Raw genomic sequence first — 24,694 nt, 5'->3', positions numbered from 1 at the left:
TTCCTTGATGAGGAAACTTGCCTTTAATAGAGATGAGCCTTTTATCTGCAACTTAAAGTTTTAGGAGAGTCCTTCAGAGCATTTCTGAGATTTAGGAACTTGCCCCTTGTCACACAAACAGTACATATCAGGAGTGCCACTTGACCCAGGTCTTACCTAATGCTGAGGCCAGCTCTCCATTTGGCCATGTTTGCCTCGGTAGTACACTGAAGTAATATAGACAGGTCATTTTATGGCTGTAATAGGCAATTAGAAGTTTTATGGATGTGAATTTTATAATGCCTTGGAAATGTTTAGGATGAAAACAAGTAACTAACTGGAGGACCAATGATGAACAGAAGTTTTGTAGTGGGTTGTCATGAGTAAAATAGTTTATCGAGACTTTAGAAAGGGAGATTAAGAAGAATCCCTTAAAAGTCTGATGAAGCTCAAAGCTAGAGGAAAAGAAAAGGTGAAATCTCTTGTGATCTAGCCAGGGAAGAGCTACACAAAGGACCTTAATTAAGGGTTGTTAGGGCATAATCCAGGGGGAACCAGATTCAGAAGCTCACATTTGACATAAAAATTTATTTTTGATTTAGTGCCAGATGTTATGCTTGAACTCTGCCTAGAAAAGTTTCCTTAGAAGTTGGGCTAAGAGGTAGCTGGTCCGTCTGGGAATGAAACATATTAGAACTGATAGACAGACTTAACCCTGTTTGTTGAACTGTGGAATCCATGTAATTTATCAGCTTGTACTTTGACATTCCTCATACTACATACTAAGGTAGATTCTTGTACATCAGCTTAATTACTAAGGAAAGCTTGTTCTGAGCAAGGGACTTTGATAGGTGCTGGGATACAAAGACCAAAACAAAAAGGCCCTTACACCCAAGGAACTTACTGGCAAGTAGGGAGATAAAATATGCACCCATAATCATAAATAAAGGACAGTATGAGCAGGGAGAGTGAGCTGAAATAATTGAGAAGATCAGAGACAGCTTTGTAGATAATATAGGAGGTGAGCTAAGCTTTTAACATAAGGGTTTTTTTTTAGCAGCACAGAGGAAGAGATAGAATATCCCACACATGGGGATTTATCCTGTGCAAATACACAGAGGCAGAAGAGGAAATTGGAGTTTGGGGGGTATCTAGTAGCTGGAATGTAGTATATGGAGTAGGAGTATAGCAGGTAGAGTGTAATAAGTCTAGAAAGGTATATTGGAGTTGGATTTTAGAGAGCTTTAAGCCAATCTGACAAGTTTATATTTTATTATAGAGTCAATAGGCATTGTAGGGTTTTTAGCAGACAAAGGACATGGATAGCTTTGTGCCTTATTTTGTCAGATATATAGAAGGTATATGGGAAAGAGTAGAAATTAGAAGCAAGGATGTTAGTTTAGGTACAACTCTAATACTAATGGGGCACTTAGGTGACACAGTGCTCAGAACACTTGGCTTGGAATCAGGAAGACTTATCTTTGTGAGTTCTAATCTGGTCTCAGATATTTACTAGCTGTGTGATCCTGGGTGAGTTATTTAACCCTGTTTGCCTTAGTTTCTCATCTGTAAAGTGAGCTGGGGGAGGAATGGCAAACCACTCCATTATCTTTGCCAAGAAGACCCCACATTAAGTCAGACGTGCCTGAACAACAACATAATACTGATAATAGGAATTAATATAATACTAATATAGACAGAGGAGATGCTGAAGACCCACACTAAAGTGCTGGCTTTGTGAGTAGAGAGGAGACAAAAATGAGATATAGAATGGAAGGGAGAATTGACAAAACTTGACAATCCCTATAAGATATTAGGGAAAGAGTCAAGGATGACTCTGAGGCTGCAAAGCTGGGTGAAAGGGAAGATGACACATTATACAAATAAAGCTAGATGGGCTTTTGTGTAGGGAATAGGTTGGGATGTGTGTGTGTGGAGGGGAGGAGGAGTTATGGGAGAAAATGGAAGAGGGAGAGAGAAACGAATATTGGATTCAGGGGAAGCTTATGAACTCAAGAAGGGAGCAAGTATAGATAAGAGGAGATGGGCCTCTGGACATCTGCCCTTAAAGTAAAAAGGATAAGTAATCCCACAGGGGATACTGAAAAGGAACATTTGGATAGGATAAGAATCAGGAGAGAACAGTTTCACAGACAGTGAAAAGAGAGAGTAGGGAGGACAAGAAGAGATGGTAGTATCTTAAACAGCAGAGAAGTCAGATGGGTTGAGGACAAAGTTCATTTGACTTAGAAGTTTAGAAATCGATTATTTTGCAGAGAGTTGTGTTCAGCAGAGTGGTGCGTTCTGAAGTCAGATTCTAGGGAGTTCAGAAGTGTGGGTAGTAGGAGAAGAGTGTAGATAGACTTGTTTTTCTTTTTTAAAAGAAACTTAGAACTCAGAGGGAGGATACAAGTTTATAGCTTAAGGAGATTACAGGGCCAGACTAATGTTTTGGGTTTTTCTAATCTTAAAATTTTAAAGAATAGGGAGATCTGGGCAGTGAGTTAGGAGTTTGTAGATAAAGTGAGACTGAGAGTGATTAGACAAGTAGTGATTGATGGGACAAGCTCCTGGAGCTAAAAGTGGAAGACAGAAGTTGTTTGGCAAAGTGGAGGACCAACCCTTCCTTGGAGATTGGAGCCAAGGCCAGGATGAGTAATTATTGGGGTGTGGAATGGGAAGAGGACAGAGCTAAGTAAAGAAGGAGGCAAACTCATCTCCTGAAAGAGAGGTGTGACGGTGACATTGCTTTAAAAGAGAGGAATGGCATGATAGTCTGTTGGAGAACAAGTAGAAGTTTGCCAGTTAAGGTTTGTGTTAGGGGTAGACTGGCACACTGTTTTGACAAATTCAGCATGGGGACCAAATGAGGCACTCATAGGTCGTTACACAATTAACAAAAGGAGAATTATTTAACAAAGATATGCAGCAAGGATACAGTAGAGGTTCTAAAGCCTGAGGACCTCTTTCTTCTCTACATGGAAATCTGTCTGGTCAGTAAGGTGAGATGACTGCAGTGGCCTTCATCTCTCCACCTAGTCTAAATGGTCCCAACCTGTGTGGATGGGACCTTTAATAACTATGAGTGACCAGGAAGCAAGCCATGTTAGTACAACCAGAGGACACTACCAGGAAGCAGCCTCAAGGGAGGCACAGATTGGGGCTTGACTCACCCTGGACCAGTCAAATCCTAGCTTTGTCATCTTTTCTTAACCCATGTTGGGAGTGGGGGGTAGATATTGGTCCTATCACAGCTAGGTAATATGGATTTATAGTGAGACGACCAGGCCTTCTGTATATCTGCCTACTGTGAAACGTGTGTGACTATGGCGTAGCTGAAGTTCCACGGTCAAAATTCAAAGAATGATAATTCCCCAAGTCTGTTTGCATGGTGATAACAGAAGTGGGAGGTCTCAAATGAGCAGGCCATTAGATGTTTGAGATAATGATCATTTATTATCAAGTACAAATTTAAGATGCAGGATGGTTTCTGCTAACAGTCAGAGGGAATAATAGGTGGTCTTACAGTTATCCTGTCATTACGTTTGCTTTATGCTCACAAAGAAAAGTGTCTTTTGTTTTAAGGAATTAACTTTCAAGCTGAAGGATATTAGAATAAGAGAAGATAATGTAAACTTGCTTCAAAAAGTGAAAAACTATAGAAATGCAAATTTTTTTTAAAAAAATAAGGCTCCTTCAAGCAAACCTGTTTCAGTCCCTTTAAGTTTCATGCTCCAGATTTTTGTCTGCCTCATCTTTACAGTAGAATCTAATTAGGGCAAGGTAAAATTGGGGATAGAGATTATAGTGTTCTCCCAACAAGATGATTAAATGTTTTTAAATTTGCCTAAATAGACAAATCATTAGCCTTCCTTTCAAAGGTTCTTGATCCCATTAAATAAGGGCCTTATTGGAGCCATAGGATCATGGATTTTAAGCTGGAAAGGATTTTAGGATCCATCTAGTCCAACCTCTTTGTGTTGCACATATGGAGATCAGGGTCCAAGAAGATTAAATGATTTGCCTAAGGTCACACTAGTAGATAGATGTTCGAAGTATGATTTAAATCTAGGTCTTCTGAGTCCAGAATCAGTGCCTTTTTTTCTCCATTGATCTTTTTCTCATTGATCTTTTTTCACGCAAGTACAACATATGACTCCAGACTTCTGTATTTTTTACTTTGGGGTCACTTTACAACTCATTCTGGGCCATAGTTCCCATGTCATTTAAGGTTCATTTATTCTTTATGGAAGCGAAACAAACATAGAAGTCATTCACCCACTCAAGAAAAAGATTCTGCCCTTCGGTTTAAGGGGAAGTGAAAAGCATTTGGTAAGCACCTCCCATGTTCCAAGAATGATGCTAAATACTTTACAAATATCTCATTTGATCCTCACAATAATCCTGAGAGGTAGGTGCTATCATTATCTTCATTTTACAGTTGAGGAAACTGAGGCAGATGGAGGCTAAATGAGTTGTCCAGGGTTATAGAGCTAGACAGTATCTGAGTCTGGATTTGAACTCATGTTTTCCTGTCTCCAGACCCAACAGTCTATCCATTGAACCTGTTCCTCAAACAACTGCTATCTTCAGAGAACAGTGCTGAGATGAAACAGATCCTTACCCTCATGGAATATAAAAAGATCTTGGGACATAGATTCAGAGATGGATAGGACTTTAGAGGCCATAAAGCCCAACTCCCTCACTTTTAGAAATTAAGGAAACTGCAACTGAGAAAGAAGTTACTTGCCCAAGGTCACAAAATTATTAAATGTATGAGACAGGATTTGAACTTAAGTCTTCTGACTTCAGCTTCCTCTCTGTAGTTGGGGATGCAACATTCACAAATAGTTCATGAGATTTGCACAACAGAAGAGGCAGCGTGCAATACCATAAGACTAAATTGCACGAAGATTGCTCATCTGAGGGTGGTTTCTTCAAATGGAGTTTCCTATATTGGTAAAATCATACCTTCCTCTCTTCTCCCCCTAAGTAACCTATGGGATGTCCAAAATGGGGTACTGGCTATCAAAAATGATGAGAAATCTAGAGGTGCTAATTTATTCCCTTGTGGAAAAAATACTGAGAAAGACCTATTCATTTTCAGGAACATAGAGATGTTTGAGATAATGATAATTTATTATCAAGTACAAATTTAAGATTTAGCAGGATGGTTTCTGCTAACAGTCATGGAAGACCTTTACATGATTCCATAAGTCATCTTGAGACTAACCAGTCCTTGGCTTTGTTGTAATGCTCTGTCATTGACTTTCTAAAGTAATTGACTAGTCAGCGTAGCTTTATTAATATGTTTGCTGGTTCAGGTTCATTGCTTTTCCCCTCATGTTCTGGACAGTAAGAATCTTTGCTAACAACTTGTATTTGGTTGGATTGTGCTTTGAATATCATAAACATTGTATATTTTGTGGAAAAGATAAAGAGCTCCATTACTAACATTCCAAGTTAGTGAAACTCAACAATGTCTGTTTCTGGGGGTTTACTGTACCTTCAATTTAGATCAGTAGCAAGTATTTAGTGAAAATGTGGGGAGGGGAATGGAAGTGTGGGAAGGAATAGAGGGAATCAATTTAGCCCTTTTCAGCCAAAATTTTTCAAGATAGTGTAATAGTTACCAGATTGTAGGAGACAAACTTGGAGTCTAGATCTCTCTAGGCCACTAACTAGTTGAGTGACCTTGGGTAAGTTACATTAAGAAGGTTCTTGTCTCAATTACTTTATTTGTAAAATGGAGATGAGGGGGAGAATAGAATATCTTTAAGGTCATTTTCATCTCTTAGCATTCTATAATTCTAAAAGTATTTAGGATATAATCTTTTAAAGTCCCATCAGGACTTAAACTTTTTCCATTTGCAATCCGTTTTTCCTTTTTGGCAACATTCCTTAGTGTTGCATGGCATGAGAGCGTGCAGAATGTAAAGTGCTCGTGCTGTGTGTTCAGAACCAAGGCTGCAGTGAAATTGCATGATGCGATATGGTTAAGTGCTGCCAGAAACACCTTGGATTCATTACAAGTTTGATTTTTGAATTAATTTTTGATTATTGTGCATTCAGAATTTTTTCTTGACCCCATATGGGGTTGAGACTCATAGTTTAAGAAGCCCCATGGAATATTCACTTTCACTGTCTTTCTCAAGGTTACCAAGGACCTTTTTAAAATCAAATCTGCACACTTTGCCTTTCTGGATACTCTTTCTCCAGTTGATTTCCATGATACATTTTTTCTCTTTTTCCTTATGTTTCTCTAACCACACTTTGGTTGGCTTTTCTCCTCAACCACTGCATCCCCAACCTTCCACTCCCATCACTTTAACTAACACCTATACAGTACTCCCAAATCTGTACCTTGAGATCTTACCAGACTCTTTCCAGCTCTTCAAATCTGTGTCTCTAACTGCCAACTAGACATCCTTTGTACTGGTCCTACAAATTCAGCATGTTCAAAACCAAACTACAAAGATGCCAGAGCCCAAACTGTCTTTGCCCCAAATGTGATCTTCCCAGGGGTTGGGAACCTGCAGCCTTGAGGCCACATGTGGCCTTCTAGGTAGTGGGGTGTGGCCTTTTGACTGAGTCCAAGTTTGATAGAACAAATCTTTTTATTAGGGGGATTTGTTCTGGGAATTTTGGATTAAGTCAAAGGGCTGCACTTGAGGACCTCGAAGGCCACATGTGGCCTCAAGGCCACAGGTTCCCCACCACTGTGTATCTAGGCCCTACTCGGATCACCATTCCCATTCTTTTCTATCATTTGACCTTAGCTTGAAGACCTTTGAGGAGAAACCCATTACCTCCCAAGTCAATTCATTCTTATCAAGTCTAAATAGTCTGTTTGAAATGTGTTCCTAGCTTTTCATCTTATTATATTTCTACCAATAACATTCCCTCTCTAGATTGCAAACTTAGGGGCAGGAACTAAATGCCAGTTAGGCTCAGTGCTCTGCATATAATAGGACCTTTCACTGGCCATTCCTTATCCCTGGAATGTTCTCCCTCATCGCTGCCATCTGGCACCTTCAAGTTTCAGCTCAAGTCCCATTTTCTGTGAGACACCTTCCGCAGTACTCCTTCACCCTAGTACCTAACCATTCCTTCTGAGATTGTCTCCTAGGTTACCCTAAATATAGGCCTGTTTTTATATAGTTGTTTGCATGTTGTCCTTCTTAGGACAGTTGGTTTCTAGAGAGCAGGGTCCATGTTTTGCCTTTCTTTCCTCAGTGCCTGGCCCGTGACAGGTGTTTAATGAGTGCTAGTTGATAAATGGATCTTTTATATATGGTAGGAGGGGTTGTGGCATCATATAGTGACATTACTGTAATGTACCCAGACTACTTATAGCAGAATGTGACTCCAGAAGGAGGAGGGCTTTCTCATTTTGCAGATGAAAAAATTGAGGTACTTGAATAGTTAAGTGACAGGATTATATAGCTTTTAAGTGTGGGACTCATCCCTGGCTCCTCTGCTTCTTAAATCCTGTGGTCTTTTTGCTTTTTTGAAGTTAAGTCATTTGAAGCTACCGTATTTTCCAGGTTAGTTTTTATAGTAATAAAGTACAAATGTCATCTTGAAGGCCTCCTCCTCCCTTCCCTATTTACTGTTTAAACAGACAAATCCAATTTGAGAACCTATTCTTTTTCTGTATTTCTTTGCAGCAGGCTCTTAAATCAATAATCCTTTCCTGATTATATTTATACAGTAGGTGGTACTTACCAAGCCAGTATAATCCATTTGTTATTATCTCTGGGTTATGGGGGGTGAGGTAGGGTGTGGAGACAAGAGAGAGGGGCAGAGGGGCCTCTGAATATCAAGGAGAGTCTGGAGCAGGATGAAGATAATTTAAAGCTTCTTTCCTCCTTTTCCTTCTCTTCTGCCCCATTCTTTCAGGGCCATACCTGGCACTAATACAGTGCTTGAGGAAAAATGTGAATCAGGAAAAGGTGAGAGAAGGAAAGCAAGAGGACCCTCAGCAGGGAGCTTGTTGTATTGTTTTAGCCAGATGTTGAAAGTTTTTCCATCCCCTTCTTTGCATTTTCACTGCCCTCTCTCCAAAAGTCAAGTCAGCTAACATTAATCGCCTCCTATGTGTTAGACAAGGTGGAGAGCAGCAGAGATACAAAAAAGGGCAAAAAACAGTCCTTGTTCTCAAGGAGCTCATGGTCTGTTGGGAGAGACAACAGCTATGTGCAAATAGTTTATATTTGGGATAAATTAGAGATAATTTTAGTGAGATTGAAGGGAGGATTGGGAAAGTCTTCCCTGGAAAGATAGGACATTAGCTGAGACTTGAAAAAAGCCAAGAAGGTCAAGAGGCACAAAGATGAAGAGGGAGAGTGTTCCAGGCCAGTGAAAACGTGTAGATGGGGAGATGGATTGTTCTATATGAGTAACCCCAAGGAGCAGCATGGTGGGGATCACAGAGCATGGGGAAAGGGGGAGTAAAGTGTAAGAAGATTAGGAAAGTAGGAAGGTGACAGATTATGAAAGGCCTTAAAAAACCCAAACAGAAGATTTCCTTATTTGATCCTGGAGGTAAGAGAGAGCCACTGGAGTTTATTGAAATAAAAAAATATATATTCAAATAAAAAGGTATTTGAAAGATAAGATTAACTAAAGCCTTTCCAAGAAATTAAAAAAAATTAACAAGCATTTATTAGTCACTTACTATGTACCAGGCATTGGGCTACTCTCATGATACAAAGATAAAGATGAAATTGTCTCTCTGCCTTCAAGGAGATTTCTATTGGTCAGTGAGTTGCCCGGAGGGAGAGTGAGGGGTGACATACATGAAGGGAGAGTGTAGACCAGATAAAGAGAACGAGTAACTAACTTATCCTGGAGATGCTGTGAGATGGCTACATGGGAAAAGAAATTCCTTTGTATTCCTGTAGCTTAAAGCACTTATAGTAATTTGAAAGGGCAAATGATCTTCCACCAAAAGGGAATAGAGGCCCAGGAGTAATCACAGATCTTTTTATGCCAAACTGGGGGTAGGATTTTTTTTTTTTAAATACATTTGGTTTTGTCATAAGTCAGTGTAAAAAATATCTCTGAACATCCAGTTTTATTTGTCATTCTCTAGGAAAGAACCTTGTCAACAATGTCATTTCCTGATGTCTGGAAAGCAATGGTTTAGAATGTACATTCAGGCATTGTTGACATAGAACATTCATGATTTATTATAACATTTGCAGTATTTTGATTAAATCCAGCAAAACATTTAGTTTTAATTGTATGTAACTAAGTATGTAACTGAGTATCTGAGTAACTTAAGAAAAAACAAAAAAGCTCCATAAAATAATAATTTTTTTTTAATAGTTATGGAAAACCACTAAATTTAAAACTTAGCTCCAAAATATGCGGCATTGAAATTAGAGGGAGAGTTAGAAACCTGGCTAGCAGCAGTAGTTAAAAAAAATAAACTTCTCACTTTCTGTGACTTGCGGTGGGGGAAAACTTACAGGATATTTTATAAAACTACAGTCAGATGTGAGTTAAGTGCTCTCAGAAGAAAAGGAACATTTGTTATTGGATTTTGGAGAACAGTAGTATAGGAAGTCACAAGTTGGTCCATGGTGTCAGTCAGGTGAGAAAGGTCAAGGCTGATGAGAAAGAGCTGAAAGAAATTCAGGCTTTGTTCAGGAGGGAATGGACCAGGCCGATAAAACGTCACAAAGCTTAAGAGATCTATTATGACTTCCTCATGTTAGAACAGAGAAAATAGACCCAGAATCACACAGGGAGTTAGTAAAACCAGCTAGAAACTGAGGTTGCCTCCATTTAAATCCAGATCTCCATAGCCTTTATGGGGTTTGGAATGGGTCAGCCAGCTCTATTCAAATCCCATTTCTTGATCTCTCACTTCCAGCCTCCTCTACCCTACGTCTCACTCCATTCTATCCATTGTGCCCTCTGGAGTTCCCGTTCTCAAGTGAATAAACTTCCCTTCATTCTGGCCCTCTTCCTCTAAATCTCCTTTTGCCTAATTGCATTCACTGAGGCCTGGTTTCCCCCAGTGTGTCCCTGGCCATCCTTACCAGCATTGGCTGTACTTTCACCCAGACCCCTTCTCCTTCCTTTTCTCCCCCTCAGGTTCTGGAGGAGGATTTTGGAATATTATTTTCTCTTTATTGTTGCTTCTAGACTCTTCCTTTGCCACAATCACTCACCCACCATTTGTTCTTTGAAACAAGTTCTTTTATACTTTTTCACTCAAATCAAATCAAAGTAGCCTTAGAGTACTGCAGCCGAGTAACACCCTTCCTCCATTGATGTGGGCTCAACAGCTAGCTCATCTTTTTTATGTTTTGGAACTCCTTTCTTTCGCTTCTCCAGCCCACTACAATCAGGCCTCAACCTGCCTTTCCGACTTCAGTGTACACTCACTTTTCCTCATATGCTCCATAATCCACCCAACTGACTTTCTATTTTTCAGATATTTCACTCCATCCCCCATCTCCATGCCTTTGTTTACACTGGAGGTTGCCCTTTCCTGGGATGTATTCCCTTCTCACCTCTGTCTCAGAGAATCCTACTCTTCTTTCAGGATGCAGCTTATTCACTCTCCCTTATGGCCGGCCATCTTCCTTCCCACCTGCCTGGTATTTTTATTCTATGTATATTTATTCTGCACATTCTTACTGTTTTCCCAGTTAGGATGTAAACTCTTTGAGTGAGGGTTTATTTTGTTTTTCTATATTTTTTATTTGTACTTGTATCCCCAGCACTTGCCTACATGCGTTTGTATTTACATGTAAATGTAAGCTTGTTGAGGGCAAGAAATGTTTCATTTTATTGTCTTTGTACGCGTCATCTAATTTAAGGTAGTGGTACCCAAAGATCAATATTGTTATGATTTTTCCATATGTAGATGTACATTTAGGTTATTACCTAATAAAATCTTTAGTGATACGAAGTCACATTGTATGCCCAATAAATAATTTTGGATAATACCCAAACCCTCTATCAAGGGAAAGAAAAAAAATGTGATAGTGGGGTTGAGGAGGGGAATATTTTGAATTATTTAGCTTTTTTATAATTTCTAGGCCTGAATCAGTCAATAAGCATGTGTTAAGTTTTCTAGTCTATTTCTGTTAGTGGAGATAAAGTGACAAAAATGATACAGCTTCTGTCCCTCAATGAACATATTCTATAGGGAGAGACAACATATATCCATAAAACGATACATGGACAAAATAGATATAGAAAAAAGAGCGTACCTGAGGTGGGTGAACATCTGGGTGAGGAGCAGTCTGTGTTTCTATCCAGAGGATATTGAATGTGCCTTCTATACTGCCGTCTTCAGTAGACTAAGTTGTCTTTTTATAACTTTTAAAGTGCAAAATGAAGATAACGCATTTGGCTTTGTATTAGGTTATGCTGCTCTCTCCAGAGTGTCCTTCATTTACCCCTCAGACTGTCACACTCCTCCATCACTGCTTAGCTCCAATCCTACCTGTGCTAGAAGGATTATACACTTATATAGAGGTGGTGGACCTTAGAGATCATTTCATCTACCCCCACCCATCCCCCATTTTAAAGATGGGGGAATCCAGGTCTCAGTGAGGTTAAGTGACTTAGCCACAGTCACACAGGTAATAGTTAAAATCAGAACTCAGATCCTGTGATTCAAAGTTCAGTGCTTTGAACCCGGGGCCAGTACTGTCTCTAGGTGTTATCTCCCTCCTCCAAAATGATGAAGCACTTACTATCTGTATTGCCCTTATACTTCTCTTATTTTGTTCATAAGTTGTGACCTCCCAGTTATGTGAAAAGCTCTCTGAAAGCAAGGTCTGTTCCTTATACTTTCGTTTAACCTTGCAACACAATATCTTCTCAACAAATTTGATTTGGTTTTGTTCTGGCTTGCAGTTGAGTATTTGTTGGGATCCTGAGCACTGTGTCATGAATGGACAGTAACCACATATGTAAATTATTTACACATGTAGAGTATTATGTAAATTATCTTGTATATACTTTACATGTAAAGTATCATGTCGTATATAAAGTAGAAAAGATACAGAGCAGGAACAAAGAAAATTGGAACAAAAAACTTCGATGGAAATTATCAAGAGGGCATTAACATGTCCTTTGATTGGATTGAAGTAAGGTCTTTGGATCTCAGAGGGATGGGGGGCGGGGGTTTGGCAGCTTAAGGGAGGTTGCTCTGTTTCCAGGTGATGTGAGGTTCACTTAGCCATGTCCTGACTTCCTGTGCCCATGTTTGAAGGTTCTTCCTGCCTCCCACCAGTGGTCCCTTTTTTTGTTGTAGCTCAGTCTTTTTTAGTTGTATCTGACTCTTCGTGAACCCATTTGGAGTTTTCTTGGTAAACATAGTGGAGTAGTTTGCCATTTTCTTTTCCAGCTCATTTTACAGATAAGGAAACTGAGGCAAATAGGGTTAAGTGACTTGTCAAGGGTCACAGAGCGTCTGAGGCCAGATTTGAACTCATGAAGACAAATCTTCCTGACTGCAGACCCAGCAGTCTATCCACTGTACCACCTAGCTGCCCATTGATCCCTTTGGGGATCAGTCATTCAGGGTTTGCAAGCATTTAATGACTTGCTAAAATTGTCATTGACCTTTTGGCCAATTGGTAATATAGAGTTTAATTTCCTTTTTTTTTTTGTTTTGTTTTATTTTCCACAGAATTATGGCCTTGAAACAGATAATATGAAGAACTTGGTTCTGAAACTACGGGCTTCTTCCAATAACTTACAGAATTATATTAGTAGCCGACGGAAAAGTGCATCTTATGATGGAAATTCCTCCCGTAAACCTCCTAATGAATTCCTGACCTCAGTGGTGGAGCTCATTGGTGCTGCCAAAGCTTTGCTAGCTTGGCTGGATAGGTAACTTTACTAATCTCCCTTTTCTTTTCCTGTCAGGTCAGGATATGGGATGCCTAGTTGACTTCCTTTTGTTCCAGGAACATGAAGGATTTCTTCACACGGACACTCCCCAGGGAGTCATGGGTCAGTGACAGACTTCAGAGTCCCCTGGGAAAGACTTTAAAAGTGTCCTAGCAGGAAGAGATATATCTCAGCTCTTTTCCAAGACTGATATTATTTTAAAGATTGTGTTGAAAATTTGGTTGGTGTGAAGACTGTTGGCTTCCAGCAGCATGCTAACTCCCTGGTCCATTTTTGCTTTCTTTTTATTCAGCAGTGTATTATTCCCAGTGCTAGTGCTAGTCTGGATAAAGTTTTACTGTCTTAATGATAGGAAGGGGTTAACTATAACATAGATTTAACTATATATCCTGTGCACTCATAAATGTGTGTCGTGCCTACCAGCTGACAGGGTTGGGAGTCTAGTACGTTTCTTGTCTCAAGGAAAGATTTTTTTTTTCTTTTTCCAGGACTCCATTTACAGGGATCACTGACTTCTCAGTGACTAAAACTAAAATCATTCAGCTCTGCTTGGATCTGACCACCTCAGTTCAGAAGGTCAGTTAATTCTTTCCTCTGACATTCTTTCTTCTTTTCCCATCCCTTCCTCACCTTTTCTCTTCCCCTTCTCCTATCATACAAGTCTTTCCTTTTTTTTAAACAAGAGAGAAACATCTTTAACATGACTTGCGATGCACAGCTAAAATGTAAAAAGAAAATCAGTGGTCTCCTAATCAGATATTTTGCCTGATTTTCTTTCTTAAAAAAAAAAAGTGATAGAATAGCTTCCACTCAAGACAGAAAATTCAGCATTTTTCTGTGGAAATAGGATAAGTGTAATTTGGTCCTCTTTTTGCTCACCTTGATGTATGGCATTTCCTGGTTTGGCCCCTTTATGTCCTGTCCAGTGCTTAAATTTTCTTCTGTTCAAAGGCACTGGACTTCAGAAAGGCTATATAAATATTAAAATTAATCCCTCTCATACCCTGACTGTCTTCAGACTCTTTGGGCCTTAATTTCCTCATATGTTAAATAAGGGAGTTGTACTAGATCATATATAGTGTATCTATGATAATCTCTGTATTTAGAGCTGGAAAGGACCTTGGAGGCCATGTACAGATAGGGAAAATGAAGTCATCAGACATGGTTTTTGAGTGGAGAAGTTGACTGATAAGAGCCAGTTCCAACTACTAGGGAGGCTGAGGTGGCAAATTTCCTTAGATCTGGCCCAATTGGGCATCCCCTAGGGAGTCAGTGTGGTAGGAAATGGAACCAGGTTGTCTAAGGAGGAGTGATTTGGCTCTGACTGAAAATAGTGCCAAGCAGTAGTGGGAATGGGCCTGGGAGTAGTCTTTGCACTTCCAGCCTTGGTGAGGTCCAATCGTGACTGGCACAAGATCACACCAGGTGGTAAATAGCAGAGCCAGCACTTTAATGATCTCTTAGGGAATCTATCAGTCCTAGTATTCTACAATTCTGTCTATTCTACAGTTAGTCCATGCTCATTTGTGAAACAGAATTTGTTAATAGGTCCTATGATCAAACTGGAGTAGATTATGGAATATAATTACCTTCTGTTGACCATACCACTGTGGGGCTCAAGTAGGTATGATCCTGAATGACTGTTGATTTCATTAATTTTTTTTCCTAGACCCCAACATGTTGAGTTTTTAATGTGTCAATCCTGGTTCTTGTGTCATTGAACTTCTAACCATCTCACAGTTTCCTCATGTACTTTGGAGAGTGCTTCTGAGGCCCTGTTTTTGGAAAGGTGCTCAAAGGACCGAATTTCCTCAGATTGACAGCTTACTTTTGATAAAGGATGCCTGATGCTGTGTATTAAAAATACAGCCAGAAGGCCCTGGTGTCCTCTCTCCAGCTTCCTTCCTCCACTCCTACCCCCACCAAAGAATAACATAACCTGGTTTTCCCCTTTCCATAGCCCCATTTTGCTGCAGCTGCTGCTGCTTGTCACAGTTGATTTGTAAAGCATTCTGGTTAAAAATTAACTCAAGTATGGTTAAAGGATCTTTTTTTTAAACCAGCTCTGTGATTTCATTGGTATAGGGAATTCCTGGTGAGGTGCTCCCTCTACCAATGCAGATGGGCATTTTCTTTGCAGAGTGTGGTCTTACAGAATTGCCTGGAGGCATAGAGAAGTTAAATGACTAGCCTGGCATGTGTTAGAGGCAAGACTGGACCCCAAGTCTTCCTGACTCAAGACCACCTCCCTATGTATTATGCCAAGCTGTTTCACTTCAGTAAAATGCTCTAAATAGAACAAGGAAGTCTGCTCATAGGACAAACCTGTTTTTGTTGTGGAGGATGTTTTTTTCAGGGTTGGCCTGGCTTTTTTGGTGTGTAGCACTATTTGCATTTGGTATAGTTTGAAATATGAGTAATGGCAGTGATTATGCTGTTACACTTAAGTTATTGAGTTATTACTCTTGACTAGATAATTGACTTCAAGGCTGATGGGATGCTTCTTGCCCACCTAGACTGTATTTAGGTGAAGTGCCGAAGCTATTGGCATGGCTCCTGCAGAGCGGGCTCTTGTTCTCAGTGGACAACCATGAATCTGAGGATTCTTACTGCATGATTTCAAGCCTGCAGTAAAGATACTCCTTTTTGAAAAATTTATTTGTTTTATTTTAATTCATCAGTTTTATTTTTAATTTATGGAATAAAACAAGCATTTCCATAACACAGCATAATAAAAAGATGATTGCATAGACTAAATAACAAAAAAGAAGCTGCAAATCTATTATGTACAACTTGCTATTTTAAATATATAATAAAGTTATCCTGTGAATTTCTTTTTTTCCTTCTTCTCCCCTTTCATCGAAATGGCTGAACAAGTTATGGTATATGATTGTGATGGAATACTACGTGCTATAAAGATTAATGAGCTCTGTGATCTCAGAAAAACCTGAAAAGACTTGCACAAAATAAAGATATTTGTTTCTTCTGGGTGTAATGGGATTCGTTATCAGTAACTTAAAAAATAATTCATATGTTTTGAGCCAGACTCAAAAATGAAATTTTACTGTCAGGATTTTGACCTGTCATAAGAAGTTGAATGATGGCTGTGCATTTTACACTGGATGGTAGGAATTCAATCCATAGTGGCAGATGGTGGCATGGAGTCAGAAGGCCCTGAGTTTAAGTATGGCCTTAGACACTTACTAGCTTTGTGACCCTCGGCAAGTTACTTAACACTGATTGCCTCAAAACAACAAAAAAAACCTTCATATAATGCAGTAGTAGTAGTAGTAGTAGTAGTAGTAGTAGTAGTAGTAGTAGTAGTAGTAGTAGTAGTAGTAGTAGTAGTAGTAGTAGTAGTAGTAGTAGTAGGGGGTTTCCTCTGAAGGCTCCTTCTTTCTCCTCCAGCAGCTTTTTTTGTCACATTACATCCCTTAGAGTAGGTGTCTTCCAAGGCTCTGTCTTTGACATTTTCCTCTGTCTTTAGTCTCCTTGGTGACATAATCTACCACTACAGCTTCACCTTATCACTTCTGTCTACATGACTTTTCAAATATTTATCTGAAATTCAGCAAATCCATATTCGTTCTTACTTCTTCCTTGAGTTCTAGGTCTGTTTCCAATTGCCTATTAGACATTACCATTTAGAAGTCTCTGTTGGTGTCTCAAGCTCAGTTGGTCCATGATCAAAGTTATCATCTCCCTCAAACCTACTCTGATGTTCACATTTCTGCTAATGGCACCACCTTGCTGTTCAGTCATCAAAACCTTCATCATCTCATATGTGTCATCACAGCTAGTATGTCTCCGTGTCGATGGCTTCTACTTTCAAACTCACATTCATCCTGTCCTTTCTGTTCTTGCCGCCGTCATTCTAGTTCATGACTTCTTCACCTGGACCTACTATATTAGCTTTGTAAACATTCTCCCCATCTCCAGTTTCTTTATCTTCTACTCCATGTTACCATGGCCAGATTAATCTTTCTAATTCATAGTTCTTATCCAGTTACTTCTCTACTTAAACACTTGCTGAATATGTAGTCCAAGCCCCTTAACTCTGCATTCAAGACCTTCTCCATTTTGGCCCCAGTCGAGTGTTCCATTTTTATCTTAAGCCCTATCCCACTCCTTGTTGTTCCTTTATACATCCCTTGTTTTCATAGTTCTCTGCCGTTATCATAGAAATACTCTTCATTATTGATCTCCAAGTGTTGAAATTCTATCCATTCATCAATGTTCTACTCAAAGACTACTCTGTTCATGAATGATACTGGAGAAATGCATTTTTTTGAAGCATATTAAAAATTCTTGTTGAATTGAATTATCCAAGTAGCCTTCAGAGTAAATCTTCCTTTTCTGAACTTAGAAACTCTTGGAATATTTCTTTCTCCTTAGTCACTTTTTTTCCCCTGCTTTTCTTTTCTTCTATTTAATGAGAGTGGTTTGTATTTTCTTGGCTGGGTATTAGCAAATATGTTTCGCTTGCCATTTTTTTTTTCATGAAGGGAATGTGCTGAAATGATTAGATTCCCATAGTAAGTGTGAAGTTAGACTAGATCAGGGGTGGGAAAGGCCACAGGTTCCCCACCCCTGGACTAGAAGATCCCTGTGGTAACTTTAAGATTCCATACCTTCATAGATTGGGATGAAAGAATTCAAAATAGGATGGTATGGGATATGTGCAACAGTGTTCTTTTATACAGCATTCAGCAGTATGTAGAGTTGTACAAAAGGGAATGGCAATAGGAGAGTGAAAAAGAAAAGTAAAGTTTTGATAGAATCTATTTTGGGAAAGAAGGAGGGAGAGGAATAGAAAATCCAGAACTGGAGAGAAGGAAATGAGGGGGAAGGGAGCAAAACGTAGCAGGATCCAGACAACTTGGAAGCTAGCCATGTCCTCTCTCAGGGACTCTGTTTCCTCATTTGTGGATAAATAGAAAGATGACTCAAAAGTCTTCCTTGGAGAAGCCCATCTTCAGTCATCCTGATGAATATCTGGTCACTGGATTCAGATGGCTGTGGAGGAGAAGTGAGGCTGGTGATCTGCACAGCCCTCCCTCACTCAAAAACAAAGTCAAGTGCAAGTCATGTCATTACTTCTCTGATGGCATGGTCTTCTTTGGCAACAAAGGACGAACACATCCACACATCCTCATTTGTAAAATGAGCAGATTATACCTCTGAGGTTATTTCTGTTTCTCCGTGCTGTGATCCTATGATGAGAAGAGGTCCTGGGGGGACACTGAAAATAAGAGGGGAGGGGATAGGGAAAGGGAGATAAAATGTTACACCTTCCCTTCCCAACCCAGCTTTACAGGTTAGACTAAACTGGCTCTGCCAAACCTAGGAGACTGAAATGAGGCAATGAGGTTTTTGCATGCACTTTTCCTGCTTGTAATGTCAGTCTCACCATTTGCCTTACAGTGACAGTGACTTTTTCCCAAGTTTTTTTTTTTTTTTGAGGGGGGAGAACAGTCCTTCTGGTTTCTTGCCAGAAACTCTGAAGCCACACCTGCAACCACTTCCTCTAGTCCTTACAAGAGCAGATCGTGGGAACCCGTGCTCACTAGTGGCATAAGGGTGGGGAGGGTCCCTTCTCTAAAGCTGGCTGGAGCAGTTTCGGGTGGCAGAAAGGTTGTTGGTAGTCACTTGGTTTTGTCTATACATGAATAAACTCTTGTAGGTAGCAGTCTATGGGTTTGCCATGAAACTAGGAATTGCTAGCTCTGAGGTCAAATATCTGTTCTGTCACTGACTTGAATTTTTATTATGAGCCTTCTGAATTAATCTGTATGTCAGAGAGTGATCTGACTCAACAAGGATGATGTGTCTATAAACTAATGCTTGTAAAGCATTGGGAGATTTCCTAATGAAAGGCTAGAAATACAAACTATTACTTTTATGATAGCATGTGGTCCTTTAAGCATATAGATTTTAAAAACTGATTGTTAATAATTCCTACCATGACATTCAGAGCATGTCATTAAGTGATGAGCCATCTTAACAGATTGGCTCTTTGGGTCACATTTATTAGATGGAGAAGGCATTAGAGTTCACCTCAACTCTATATTATTCTAATTCCAAAAGGGTCTGTAGGTTCTACTTAGACAATCTCAAATCTGTCTCTGCCCCATTCACTCCCCTCCCTTAGCACTTCCACTGCCAACATCTCCTTTGAGACCCTTCCCAACTCTTGTCTAGACTATTTTTAGTTGGCATTTGCTCCCTCTATTCTCTCCCCATCCTTCATACTGCTGTCAAAGTCATCTTTCTAATGCATCGGCTTGATCATGTTACTCCCCTGTTTAAAAGCCTCTGGTATCTCCCTATTGCCTACGGAGTAAAAAATAAACTACTTAACCTGATGTTCAACTCCCTTCATCTGGCTCAAACCTACTTTTTAGCCTTTTAAAAATTTCTTCATGCTTTCCCCTCTGTGCCCCTAGCCAAATGAGACCTATAATTTATTTCCCCATCTCTTCCCGCCCCCCAGTGCCTAGATGCCTTTGTTCATATTATCTCCTATATGCCTTTTGACATTCCTCCTTTTCTTCAAGGTCCTCCTTAGATGTCCCCTAAAATTGTGCAAGATTTGCCCATCATTTCTTCTCCCAGCTTGATCTTTTCTTCCTAGAATTTCTCAGCACCATTATGGCCCACTTGCTTTGTATTTAATCATTATCCAAGCTATTGGGATATGGCCTGGGCTTCCAAGTGAAGAAAGTTCCTCTACCAGTTTGGATCAGCCTCTTCTCTCAAGCTTCTGGTACCTTTGAACCCTGAGAGGTTAAGTGATTTGCCTAGGGTTATTACACAGCCAGTGTGTATCAGAGGTGGGTTGTGTCCCCAAGTTCCTGGCCTCCAGGGTAGTTCTCCATTCATTACATGAAACTGCCTCACTAAGCTCTTCTAGTTATTTGTGTGCATCCCTCTTAGTAGATCATAAGCTCCTTGAGATCAGGAACTTTGCAGGTCTTCATTTTTATTTTCCTAATACCTAGCACAGGATAATTGCTTAGTTGAACTAGATTAGATTTACTCAACATAGCCCTGGGACTTTGTTTTTAACAAATTACATTTATAGTTCAGAATGCGTACCATGTAGTACAACAGATTGTATGCATGTAAAAATGCATTGCTGAATGATAAAGCAATTCAGTTTTTCTTGAAGTACTAATAAGCTCTTTCAGGGCAGTGTCTGTCTTTTGTCTTTTTTTTTTTTTTGGTAATATTCTCCAGTGCTTAGCACAGTGCTAGGCACATAGTAGGCACTTAATAGTGTTTATTGATTGATTGATTTCTGGATCTCTTCTTTGTGATCAGCACAGTCTACTTCCCACTGTACTCATTAACATGTCATAATGCCATAACATGTCTCTGATACATTGTGCCCTCTCTTAAGGTTTATTTATCACTTTTCATCTTTTTATTCTCCGTGCTTTAGGCTGAAATTGTGTTTAATAAGTATTTCTTGAATTGAATGGCTTGAATTTAATAATATTCTCCCAGAAAGAATTAAGTTTTTTCTCAGAAGCATACATTTTGAGAACTTATAATAGAAATCTATTGCTTTTTAAAAAATACCTTCTCCCTCCCTACCCTCCCATCCCCAATAAATGTGTGGAGTTTTAAAAAACAAACCACTGCTGTGGAGTTTTAAAAAACAAACCACTGCTGCTGCTTTTTTTTAACTTCTTGCTAATCTTTTACCACCCTCCCCAGTAGGCTTTGCCTTTATAACAAATAAAAACTAAAGTAAAAACAGTTGCATCTGATTTCACATGCAACCTTCTGCCCCAAAGTCCCTTGTTTTCCTGCTGAGAGGAAAGAAGTAGTTCATTTGTCTGCCCCTTGGGAACAAAATGGGTCATTGCATTTAGTGAGGTCAGCTGCCTTCTTGTGTTACCAGATAACATATAACATGCTTTCTTTGTAAATTTACTTTAAGCGATATATAAATAGTAGTTATTATTATCCTCATTTACTTTATTGTGGTCCTTATGTATTTTTTTCTACTTCTCCTTCCTTCTCTTGGCATGAAGCAATTTTCCTTTTACAAGGGACCAAGAAAAAAAGAAAAAGAATGGTAGGAAAACCTTTGAAAAATTAGTTATTTTGGAGAGGTTGTGTTAACTACCCAAGTTTTTTAACCTCTGCTGCAGCAGCTCCATTTGTAACAGTTGACTGGGCTTTTCAGATTATCTGGTAGGAGAGAGTTTCTTGGAAGAAAGACTTCCACAAATCTCTTCTGTTCCCATGGTATGCATTGCCTGTTTCCTTTTCACCCATCATGAGAGCACTCTGGTTCTGTCTCCCGTAAGTCTTTCTCTGGACTTAAGTGAAATCCATCCTTTAGTCATCCAAAAGCTATTTGTTAGTTTTCTTTATATACTGTGAAATAATATTCATCTTTGGAGACTGCACCCATTGAGTTCTATGGGGCTGAAAAAGTTTGGCATTAGGCTTTTGGTAGGGTTTACTTCATTTCTGTGAAAAAACGTAAATTTGAATTGAAATCCTGTGGCATGCAAAGTTGAGCTGGCTGACAGTTAAAAGTTGTGCTTGTGTAGAACACGAGTTTAAGCATTTTCTGTCTTGACTGCTTTTAAAGACAGCAATGGTGATTTCTGTAATTTGACAACTGGGTTCATTCAGTGTTCAAAGTTTTCTGTACCTAAGCTGGGTAAATAATTCTTCACATTCCAGTCCTTCCTTTATTTATTGTCATCAATAACACGCTCTTAATGAGATTTTTTTTTTTTGGCAGCGTATTAATGAATGTTTTGTTGGGACTTTTTCCATCCACGAAGCACTGTAATATCTGATTTAATCTGGACATTGCTTAAAATAGCCTGGTATGATTTAGTTTACCAACGCCCTTTACTTGGAAGATATTCTTAGAGACAAGCACAAAGCTGAAGAAACTTCTGGTGGCTTTGTTAATACCTTGGCTGCCAAAAGAGACTTGGGGCCCATGAATTTTTGACCACTGGCTGCCATGCAGATTGTCCTTTGCCTCTGACCCACTATGTGCAGGGAATAGAAAAAACGATTAGTTAAGTCTAATTCACTTGAGAATTAAGGTAACTTTATTCGGTACATTCCTAATGAATGATGACCAGGAATCATGTGATAAGCCAGGTCCTACTCCTCTCTCATTCCAGTTGCTAGCTTTTCTGCCCTTGCCCCCTTTTCTATCCTTGGGCTCCCACATTAGTAATAAACACCACAGGATCATGAATTTAGCCCTTCAAGATTAAACTTTCTTTGACTCTTGAGAATCAGTGGATGCTTTTTCATGTCTGTCTAAATTTGAATGCTAAAAAGTGGATGTACAGCATATTTTTATGAATATATATTTTTGGTTCTTATTTGCTAAAACATTTGGTATGTGACCCATTGTTGGTGTCCCAAATCAATAGATTGGAACCTGTTGGAAGAAAGATGCTACTTCTTTAAGATCTTGAAGTCAGGTGTTTTTTCCATGTCCCTTTCACTTTTCTCCTACTCAGGGAGATGACCTATCTAAAGGAAATGGCTTATCTAAGAATTTAAAGATGAAGTCTCTTTATTTTACTGCCACTAAAGGGCATGGATGTGTATTAAGTCCCTTGTCTTCCACTGAGGAGAGGCTGAATCAATAGGAATTCTTCTGGGTAGAGGTTTTCCATTCTCTAAGCACTAGCCATTGGAAATGACCAAACATAACATTTCTCCTACTCAGTGTCCTTCCTCATCCCCACCTCTTCCAATTCCCTGATTATTTTATTAAAGAAATGGAAAAAACAACATGTTGGGGATCCTGGTAGTATTTGATACTAGAGTAAATTAAGATAAAAACTTTTTTGGGGGAGGAGGAAAAAATTCCCATCATCTCAAAGTTCAAGGTAGAGTTCGCTTGCAGTTGACGTTTTTTAAAAAGTTTTTATTTCTTAGTTTTAACTATTTTAAGCCTTCTCTTCTTTCTTTAGGACTGTCCTGTGGCTGAAATGGAGGATAAAGTTGTAAATGTTGTAAGTACACATCCTTATTACTCTTATTCTGAATTTTAAAAATAAATAGGAATAAGAAGACAGAGATAAGGAGTGAGCATTTATTAAGAGCCTACTGTATGCTGGGAGCTGTGCTAAGCTCCTTACAAATATCTCAGCAGCTCAAATACTGCCTCAGCAAAGGCTAACAGAAGTAGCTGGGGGTACAATGGATAGACCACTGGGCTTGGTATCAGGAAAAGCTGAGTTCAGATTGGACTTCACATACTTATCAGCTGTGTGATCCTGGGCAAGTCACTTAACCTTTTTGGCTTGGTTTCCTCAGCTGTAAAATAGGGATAATAATAGCATCTACTTTGCAGAATTGTTGTGAAGATCAAGTGAAACAATCCTTGTAAACAAGCACTTTGCTCAGTGCCTGGAAAATAGTAGACACTGTGTATGGCTATTTCCTTCTTGTTTCCTTCCCTTCATTTGATAGGTAAGGATCACATTAATTCATTAATTGAAGTAAGGGAATTAGGAATCCCAGTAAGATTGAAGGGAAATATAGATGGGGTTTAAGAAAAGCAAAATAGGGGCAGCTAAGTGGCACGTGGCTAGAGCACATGGCCCTGAAGTCAAGAGGATCTGAGTTCAAATCCAGCCTCAGATACTTGATATACTTAGTAACAGTGTGATCCGTGGGCAAGTCACTTAACCCCAATTGATTCACACACATAAACACATACACACACAGAAACAAAATAACAATAACCCAAATAAAGCAAACCCCAAACCTTCAGCTCATATAATGCTGAAAAGTGATGTGCGTAGCATTTTCTCTATTTTATGACTATCTCACCCAGATACAGTTATTCTGAGTAGCTGTTTTGTTAATGGCAATGAAACATTAACAAACTTGATCTCTTGTACTCTTTTAGTTTAAAGTTTTTGGGAATATGTTGGCAGAAATCTTGTGACCAAGGGAAAGTACCATAAAAACTTTTTTTTTGAGCATTTAATAACTATTCATCATCACTTCCTCCTTTTGACATAAACCAGGCGAGGATCTTTGATAAGACCTTCCTTCTGCTGATGAAGAATTTAGCAGGGCCGTTGCTATAAATATATTTTCCATAAATAGGGAGGCTAAACATCTAGGAAGAATTTTTAAAGTTCTCCTTCTTCCCCTTCTTAAAAGAAAAATTTAATCTTTGGAATTCATTCATTCATTAGTCCTTTAAAATCTGCAAAATATGTGTTTAGAAAGGTGAGTGTTATATTAACTATGTGATGAGAGTCTAGAGGGCTGACCTTGGAGGGAGGAGCATCTGCAATTAAGTCCCGTTTCTAATTATTGTTTGACCACATCAAGTCACTTAACCCTCTCTGTGCTCCTAGACAAATTATGGAGATTATGAGTGCCAATCTGCATCACTGGAGAGAATTTTCAAACTGGGAGTTTTCCACATGAATGAATAAGTCCAAACCTAAAAATAATATTAATAGAGCTGAAGCTTACTTAATTAAAATAAAAACCAACAACCTTAACCTATTACTTTGAGGAGGAGCCCATTTGGTTTGGTAACTTTTAAGGGGGTTAATTGTGCTATCAAAGTAGAAATTATAAACATCTGGAGAGGATGAAGTGAGGAGGGGTACATCAACAAAGTCCCCAAAACTTTGGTTTATGTGTATGGTCATTTCCAATGGCTAGTGCTTAGAGAATAGAAAACCTCTACCCAGAAGAATTCCTATTGCTTCAGCCTCTCCTCAGTGGAAGACAAGGGACTTAACACACATCTATGCCCTTTAATGGCAGCAGAATGGGTTAATGAAGAGACTTCATCTGT

General features: G+C 39.2%; 1 protein-coding gene across 4 annotated transcripts in view; it reads left to right on the top strand.

The window, feature by feature from the left end:
- The window catches only part of CNKSR3 (CNKSR family member 3), a 107,972-nt gene that overhangs the window by 60,504 nt on the left and 22,774 nt on the right, over window positions 1-24,694 (top strand). For all 4 annotated transcript variants that reach the window (XM_072643741.1, XM_072643744.1, XM_072643743.1 and 1 more), the window contains exons 3-5: window positions 12,644-12,846; window positions 13,356-13,443; window positions 22,839-22,880. In XM_072643741.1, the coding sequence (XP_072499842.1) occupies window positions 12,644-12,846; window positions 13,356-13,443; window positions 22,839-22,880 (333 nt within the window). The remainder of the gene's footprint in view (window positions 1-12,643; window positions 12,847-13,355; window positions 13,444-22,838; window positions 22,881-24,694) is intronic.

Source organism: Notamacropus eugenii, chromosome 2, assembly GCF_028372415.1.
Source record: "Notamacropus eugenii isolate mMacEug1 chromosome 2, mMacEug1.pri_v2, whole genome shotgun sequence".
In the NCBI taxonomy this organism is placed as follows: domain Eukaryota; kingdom Metazoa; phylum Chordata; class Mammalia; order Diprotodontia; family Macropodidae; genus Notamacropus; species Notamacropus eugenii.
This window is presented reverse-complemented; position numbering and strand designations above follow the sequence as displayed.